General features: G+C 41.4%; 2 protein-coding genes across 2 annotated transcripts in view; both read right to left on the reverse strand.

The window, feature by feature from the left end:
• Window positions 1-233: 233 nt before the first annotated feature.
• Window positions 234-2298, reverse strand: LOC119414325 (gastrula zinc finger protein XlCGF28.1-like). The gene is made up of 2 exons (XM_037681419.1): window positions 2127-2298; window positions 234-1450 (listed from the first exon to the last, which is right to left on the reverse strand). The coding sequence occupies exons 1-2, from the start codon at window positions 2296-2298 to the stop codon at window positions 234-236; spliced, it is 1389 nt and encodes a 462-aa protein (XP_037537347.1).
• A 5098-nt stretch (window positions 2299-7396) lies between these two features.
• LOC119414326 (zinc finger protein 282) overlaps window positions 7397-8834 on the reverse strand; it is a 4022-nt gene continuing 2584 nt past the window's right edge. Inside the window, exon 4 of the mRNA XM_037681420.1 lies at window positions 7397-8145. Coding sequence (XP_037537348.1) covers window positions 7397-8145 — 749 coding nt within the window. The remainder of the gene's footprint in view (window positions 8146-8834) is intronic.

Genomic DNA, 8834 nt, shown 5'->3' on the forward strand with positions numbered 1-8834 from the left:
CACTGGACAGACTTGTCTCTCAGCTGGCCTGGGGAGACCTAGGAGTCCACCCAGAAGAGGAGGCTGTGGAGAGAGATGTCTGGACCTCCTGATCAAGCTGCTGCCCCCGAGACTCTCGGACAAGTGGTAGATGATGGAGTTTAAGCTGCAGCGATATGAATTTTAAGACCTGAAACAGAAAATCTGCACATCTTTAAGACACTCAGAAAACTCCTTCAGCTGCGTCACCCGTTCTAAGAGTCGTTGCAGAACGGAGGACCAGCTGTGTCCACCTCATGGACTTTTACGTGAGATTTAAGTTGTGAGCTGTAAGTGAAACTTTTACCACACGTCTGGCAAGAATACGGCTTCTCTCCCGTGTGGAGCCTCATGTGGCTTACGCAGTTTCCTTTAGTGCTGAACGATTTTCTGCAGACTTTGCAGGAGAAGGGTTTCTCACCCGTGTGACTCCTCATGTGGACGGCTAAGCTGCTGCTGGAGGACAACACTTTGCCGCAGGTGGGACAACCGTAGTCAGAGTTCAGGTCCTCGCCCATGTGAGTCTTCATGTGACCTCGGAGCTCGTCCTGAGTAAACGTTTCCTCACAGACTTTGCAAGAAAACAGATAACGGCGCTCGTGGACTCTCATGTGAATTCTGCATTTCTTATCGCAGCTGAACGTCTTTCTACAAAACGTGCATGAAAACGGCTTCTCGCCCGTGTGACTGCTCATGTGGACGACCAAACTCTTCCTGGAGGAGAACGTCTTGCTGCAGGTGGGACAGCAGTGGTCAGAGTTCAGGTCTTTGTTTGTGTGGATTTTCATGTGAAACCTGAGCCTGTCCTTACGAGTGAACATCTCCCCGCAGACTTTACAGAGAAGGTTCCGATCCATGTGGTTTCTCATGTGGATTTCACAGTTACTGCTGGAGCTAAACTTCTTTCTACAGAATGTGCATGAAAATGGCTTCGCGCCCATGTGGCTTCTCATGTGGACGACTAAACTATTACGAGCTGTGAACGTGGCGCCACAGAGCGGACAGCAGTGCTGCCCTTTGCCAGAGTTTGGGCCTCCTGCCATGTGGACCTTCATGTGTTCCAGGAGAAAGGACTCCCCAGAAAACGTTTCGCCACAAATTGGGCAGTAAAACGATCTCTCAGATGAGATAAGTCCAGCAGAACTCTGAGGCTGGTCCCTGTCCGGTTCTGATTCACTTCCCTCGGTCAAAGCAGACACCATTAACAGGTCAGTCTCCTGCTTGAGGTGGAGCTGACCTTCCTCCTGATCGGTGCAGAGTTCCTCCTCTTCTTCCTTAACGTGTTTGGATTCTGGCTCCTCCTGGTCTTCTTTTATCAGATGAGGTTCTGAATCTGGTTCCTCCTGATCCAGAGTGGAGTTCGTCTCCTGGCTGCAGAGCTGTAGGTCTGGGAGGGTCAGCTCTGTCTCCTGGACTGATTCCTCTTGTTGGTCTGCATGAAGAAAACAAGAGAAAGACCGAACAGAAATGTGTTGTTTAACGGACTGGACCCACAGGACTCGGACCGTTCTGACGGACAGAGACGCCAGCATGGTGGCATCTCTGCCAACCATCCCACAGTTCTCAAGTCAAATTTATTTATAAAGCACATTTATAATGTTCAGCAGCTGTTCTGACAAGAAACTTGAAAAAGTTTAAACCACAGGATAGCCAGAGTTCGTGCTGCCATCTTGGATGGTGCTACATCTTAAATTTCTGCTAGCAGCACAACATACGAGTATTATTCTTATAAATATAGCAACCTAGTATGATTATCTTTGTTCCTTTGAAACTACTACAGTGTTACTAGAATAAGGTTTAATCTGGGGCTGCAGTGAGAACAGCTTGGAGCCATTTCAACAAGCTTTAATCATTTTTTACATGTTTGCTTTGCTTGAGGCCCACACTTTTCTGACTAATCTCCCTTGTTAACAACAAAATACGTAAACATTTTATTACTGACAAAACGAATATTGAATTTTTCTTACATTTTCAGTATTTTGATCAGGCACAGGCGCAGCCACCTCAAGCAGACTCCGCCCGTTAATCTGGCCGATTGGTCTAGATGTTCCTTAATTTAGTGTGGTGGAGCTCCTGGTGGTTGTGTGAGCAGGTTCAGAGCTACGTACCGACTCTGTGCAGCTTCAGCTCAGGTTTCCAGCTGACATCCAGCAGTCTGCGCTGACGGTCGAGCTCTTCTTCGTACCGCAGGATCGTCTTCTCAAACTCGGAGAAGATTTCTGAGGCAGCAGCGCTCAGTCTTTCACCGATGAACTCTCTCAGAAGAACAACCGAAGACATTTTGTTTAGTTTTTACAAAGAGAAAATGTAAAATATTCAGCTAAGAACAGAAAACCGTCCTCCAAACAACGAATCTGAAAACAGCCTCTTCTTTTCTTCTACGTCTTTGACGTTTAATGGCGTCTGGGAACAATGGCGGCGCTTTGGCGCCACCACGTGGTCAGTTTCATCTTCTTCTTTGTTTTTTTATGGCGGTTGGCAAACAACATTTGGTGCATTACCGCCACCACCAGTAAGGAGTGTGAATCGGGACTAGCAAGCAAAAAAACAAAACTTATTTTAATTAATCAATCAACCTTTATTTATACAGGTAAATCCCATTGAGCCTCGAGGACTCATTTACAAGAGAGACCTGATTTAAACAAAGAAAGATGAAACAATGGACAACAGCAACAACAATAAACAGTTATAAAAAAGCATACTACAGTTTTTTTTTTTTTTTTTTTTTTTAACAAATAGGATGGCTAAAAGGAAAAGGTAACAAAACAAAAAAAAACAGCTAGATTCCAAGACAAATGTATAAAACTAACAACAGGAACATGTCTGCATTGGTCCCTGCCAGGAGTCCAACAAATTCTTAAAGACACTTTCACTTTCCCCACAGAACTCACACCTTCCTGTGTCATGTTTCCCCTTTATATATATTTATTTATTTATTTTTTTTCATTTAGCCTTTATTTATCCAGGTTAGTCTCATTGAGCCACGAGAACTCATTTTCAAGAGAGACCTGTTTAGGGAGCACATGGTGGGGGTTAAGGGCCTTGCTCATGGGCCCAGGGTGGGGCGAATGAGGGTGGGGGCAAGAGTGGGTGTTTCACCTACCCCACCCACAATTTTGATGTTGTCGGGGCGTGAACCGGCGATCTTTGGATCACAAGCCCACCTCTCTAACCTCTGCGCCACCACTCCCCCATATGTAACGTTGCATTAAGTCCTGAATGACCTAACCGTAGCAGAGTTATTATTCTTTCCTGTAATCTATTTCTTCCAACACCTCTTCTATTTCCTCCAACCTTCCTTTGAATTCTATAGAGCCATCTTCCTTTTTACATCCTCTTCCCACTGCTTCTGCCATTTTTCTCTCATTTTTCTTTTAATAATACTTTTAGTCTCTGACTTACTAAAAGGTACTCTTACATTAACTTCTTTTCCCTTTGCAGAGTCTTTGGCCTTCTTGTCTGCCATTTCATTTCCTTTCACTCCTGTATGTGCTGGTACCCATAGAAACACAAGAATTAACCCCATCATCTGAATCCGATATAATATTTGCTGAATGTGTATCAAAATATCTGGACGACTTTCTGAGTGACTTCTTTGTAAACTGATGAATGATGAGCTTGAATCAGAACAGATGATGGCTCTTAAAGGTCTTGTTTCTTCTACCCATTCCATTCTAACATTATTGCAACCATGTCTGCAGTATAAACAGAGTCCTTCATTCAGTTTCTTCCCTATGTTAAGTTTAAATTCTGGAATTATAACTGCTACTCCTGTATCACCTGACGGACTCTGGGAAGCATCTGTATAAATTTTTACATAATCAAGATTTCTCTATGTACTCTTGTACTATTGTTGAGTTACATATGAATGTTTTATCTAATTTCCTTCTGTGTAACAAAGTTAAGTCTACATTGGCCTCAGGTATAATCCACGGTGGAATTATTGATGATGGCACAGTCGGACTGATTTTTAAATTATGTATTTCTAATTCCTTTGTTTCCTGTATTATTTTCAAGACATGAAATTTGTTGTCTGCTCTGTCCATCTCCCAACACTGTTGTAAAATTACCTGTGCAGGATGATTTTGACTGTGTCCCTTTAGATTAGCCCAATAATTTAATGATAATTGTCTCCTTCTTAATGTTAGTGGCATTTCTCCCATCTCTACCTGTAGAGCTGAAGCTGAAGTTGTTTTCTTTGCACCTGAGATTAATCTCAAAGCCTGGTATTGAATTGTATCCAGTTTTCTGAGAGCTGTGTCTGAAGCTGATCCATATACTAAACAACCATAATCTATTGTTGACCTTATAAGGCTTATGTATATTAATTTTAATGCTTGTGTATCTGCACCCCAATCGTATCCGACTAAACATCTTATTACATTCAGTATCTTTTTACATTTGTCTACAACCTTTTGAATATGAAATGTCCAGTTCAGTTTCTCATCAAACCATAATCCTAAGAATTTGAATTGTTTTACTCTCTCAATGTCCTGATTGTATAACTTCAATTTTATTTCCTGATTTACTTTATTTGTAAAAAGTATAAGTTTCGTTTTATCAACAGAAAATTTAAAACCCCATTTATAAGACCATTGCTCAATCTTATAAATTGCATTCTGTAACTTTTTAACAATAATTTTTTTATTTTTTCCACGTTTCCATTTAGCCCCATCATCAGCAAAAAGAGAGCAACCCATGTCATTCTCTATTTCCTCAAATACATCGTTACTCATGATTGAAAACAATAGTGGGCTGATAATACGACCTTGTGGAATAGCAGAGCTGCATCTAGGCGCCCGAGGGAGCAGATGGTGGGGGTGAAGGCCTTGCTCAAGGGCCCAGAGTGAGGAAAATGAAGGTGGAGGCAGGTGTGGGTGCTTCACCTTTCCCACCCATGTTATATGTTCCCATGTTGTGAGTACTGGGAGTTGAACCGACGATCACAGGCCAACCTTCTCTAACCTCTGCCCCATCGCTCCCCTCCCTCCAGCCGTTATGAACGGCTGCCACGCCCTGAGAATAAACCGAGTCCGTCTACATTTGACATCTGCACGAATCATCTGGATCCAGAACAAGCTGCAAACTTCTTCACCTAAAAATAAACTCCAAACTTTGTCTGAACAGATAAAAGTCGAGTCCTGAGCGGAAGCCACAAACATTTATTGTAGAAAGACTTCCTGGACAGTCGTATTTATAACAAAGTTCAAGTTCTAATCATTTTAACATGTGAACACCTATAAAAGATAAATAAATAAATAATCTAAACAACTTTTTTTTAGTTTTTCCACATTGTGGTGCAAGAGTAGACGGCAGTACATGAAATATCAGGACTTTAAATCAGTCAGTTAGTTCAAGCGCATCGACAGATCTTTAAAGACTTTGCTTCAGATTTAACATCAGGACCAGAAAACACTGCAGGCTTCTGTCATGTTTACGCTGCAATGCATTCTGGGTAAATGACGTGGACAGGTGGCTCCGGTGCGAGCTCCGTCCAGCTCGAAGGTTAATTTTGTACCATGTCCGACGTTCAGCCCGTTAATTTGAACCGGACCACGTCGACAGAGGAGAACGTAGAACCGAGTCGGGCTGCTGCTGACGATGATGAAGACTGAGCGATGAAGAGTCAGACAGAAGAGCTGCTGATGAGAGACGATGCTGCTCTGCTGCTCACGAACATCGGGATCGAAACATGCTCACCGGTAGATTAAGTACACGTTATATAATCTTAAAGACTTAAAGAAACTTTAGGCACAGCTTAGGTAAAAGCTTTAGCCTTTTAGCTTTCGGCTTAGCTCCAGGGCTAACGTCCGAAACAGCAGAAGATGATCACATTTGATGGTCTGGACCCACACATCGTTCATAACGGCATTAGGACAAACACAAACTAGAGAAACTGCATTTCCTGCAAAAATAAAGTGTGAATGCTTATTGCTGAAGAACTTGCTGAAAAACAGCTGAAATTAGCAAAAAACATGCTCAAATGTAGCTGAAATGGAAGAACAAGCATAATTTAGCAGAAGAAAGCTGAAAGAACACATATTTGCCGAATCAGGTTTAAATAAACAGAAATGAGCACAAAAATTGGGAATTTAGCAACAACAAAAAAGGCGAAATAAGAAAAAAAAAACCTGAAAATTAGCTGAAGACAGAAAAAAGCTTAAACTACAAGAATGAAAAGAGCTGAAATGAGCTCCAAAAAGGTGGAATTAGCTGAAAAAGCTAAAACTGGCATATAAGCAGGTAAATTATAGCTGAAATATCTGATGACGCTGACACTAGCCAAAAGAAAAGAAGCTGAAACGAACATAAGCTTAAGTTACCATAAAGAAGTTAATTATGCTGAAAGTAGCAAAAATTACAGAGAAAAAAAATGAATTTATCTGAAAACAGATTAAATTAGCTTTAAAATGCTAAAAAGCTAGATGAAAAGGTAGAACAAGCTTAAATTAGCAGAAGAAAGCAGAAAGAACACGTGTCCAAATTAGCTGAAAGAAGCAGAAATGAGCACAAAGTGGAAATTATCTAAAAAAAAAAAAAGCTAAAAAAGAAGCTTAAATTAGCAGAAGGAAGTGGAGAGAGCACGTTTCTTGCTAACTTGGGCTGAAAGAAGAATTGAGTACAAAAAATGTGCAATTAGCTGAAAAAGCTAAAAATTAGCATAAAACTGCTAAATAGTAGCTGAAATAGCAGAAAAAGCTGAAACTTGCAGAAATAAGCTGAAAGGAGCATAACGAGCTGAAATTAGAAGAAACGAAAATGTTGTAGTTGTATGTTAAATGTTGTAGAAAAAAAAAACAGCTGAAATTATCTGAAATGAGCTGAAAAAGGTTTAAATTAGCTGAAAGGAGCTGAAAGGAGCAGTAAAAGGTTGTAAACAGAGCTAAAGAGCTGAAGGAGGTAAAATGAGCTCAATTCATTTTCTATGAGAGACAAATGTCAGAAAAGGTTAAATGTTTCCAACAGCTAAAGTTGCACCAATACAAAAGTTAGAGCAGGATTGTCCTGAAACAGCCGAACGTTTTGATTCATGATTTGTTGAAACTGCGGGACGAGAAAGAAGCTGGAAATGGTGCGGAGGAGAAAAGGACGACGGCCGAGTGAACGCTTCACAAACATTCACAGAATTAAAACTTTACGGTCAAACTTTATAACTTTCGGCCTCGACTCCGTTTGTTTAGTCTCTGCTACAACCGGTGTACGTCATCCGCCCAGAATGCGTGGCTCCGGTAAACAAAGGCGCCGACCCGAGGATCGACGTAAAGGTACAAACTCCTCCTCAGACGCCGCGCAGGAAGAAAAACAGGTTGAATGAAAAAAGACGCCTCGCGTGACGCGAGAAGATTTCCCACAGGACGGACACGAACGCTGCCGCTTGTCAGGCGTCTTCTTTCCCACCAGCGTGACGTCTGACGTGAGCCCGGAGGACCTGGACGTAGGCGAAGGTTTTCCCGCAGGTGCGGCACGGCTGCAGGGGCCGGTCCGAGTGGAAGCTCTTGTGAACGAGTAAACTCGTGCGGGTCGAGAACCTTTTGGCGCAGACGAGGCAGCGGTGCCGGAGCGCGTCGGAGCTGCCGGCCGAGCTCGAAGGCTCCGAGAGACGTGAGCTGTCGGCTCGTCTTCCTGCTCGACCCGTAGGGACGTGTTCTGACCCATTTCCACAAGTTCTCCCAGGAATGTTGCCGACGTGTTGCCTCCTGTGATGTTCCCAAAGTTGCCTCTTTTTTCTGAAGGCCTTTCCACAAACGTCACATTTTAAGAGCTTTCTTCCACCTCCGCCGATACAGGAACTACCACATGATCCGAATGTGTCCAAACTGACATCGTGACGACCGCCCTGGTTCTGGGTCTCGGGTCCAGCAGAACCCTGAGAGAAGTGCTGCTCCCCGTCTGGTTCTGTCACCATTAACGGATCCGTCTCCTGCTTCAGGCCGAGCTGATGGTCCTGATTGGTGCAGAGCTCCTGCTCCTCCTCTTTGATCTGTGCAGGTTCTGGTTCCTCCTGGTCTTTGTTGATCTCTGGAGGTTCTGGTTCCTCCTGGTCCACGCTGGAGTTACTGTCCTGGTTGAAGAGCTGCGGGTCTGTGAGGATCAGCTCCATGTCGTGAACTGGTTTCTGGTGAAGGTCTGAATGGACAAAACGAAGAAGTTAAAGGTGAGACTTGAAGGAATGTCTTCACAGCTTCATGACTCTCAGCCACTACCACCTCAAATATGAGCTCATCTGAAACACTGACAAGTTCACATCCACTCCTGTCTGCTCAGGCAGCATCTTCAATTACACTCCAACGTTCACCTGTTTACCCAACAACAATAATAACGATACTAATAATAATAATCATATAATAATCATATAATGATAATGATAACAACAATAATAATGACGATAATAATAATCATATAATGATAATGATAATAATAATCATATAATGATAATGATAATAATAATAATGATAATAACAATAATAATAATGATACTATTAATAACAATGATGATAATAATAATGATACTATAATAATAATGATAACAATAATGATACTACTAATAATGATGATAATAATAATAATAATAATGATAACAACAATAATAATGATAATAATGATACTACTAATAATAATACAAATAATAATAATGATAACAATAATGATAATAACAATAATAATGATACTACTAATAATAATTATGATAATATAATAATGATACTAATAATAATAATGATAACAATAATTATACTACTAATAATAATGATGATAATAATAATAATAATGATAATAACAATAATGATAATAACAATAATAATGATACAACTACTAAT

The sequence above is a fragment of the Nematolebias whitei genome, chromosome 9, assembly GCF_014905685.2.
Source record: "Nematolebias whitei isolate Nwh7 chromosome 9, NemWhi1, whole genome shotgun sequence".
NCBI lineage: Eukaryota > Metazoa > Chordata > Actinopteri > Cyprinodontiformes > Rivulidae > Nematolebias > Nematolebias whitei.

Coding starts and splice junctions, on each gene's coding strand:
- LOC119414325 (XM_037681419.1), bottom strand. CDS start 2,298: ATGTCTTCGGTTGTTCTTCTGAGAGAGTTCATCGGTGAAAGACTGAGC. Junction 1,451..2,126: donor GCTGAAGCTGCACAGAGTCG/GTACGTAGCTCT, acceptor TTCTTCATGCAG/ACCAACAAGAGGAATCAGTC.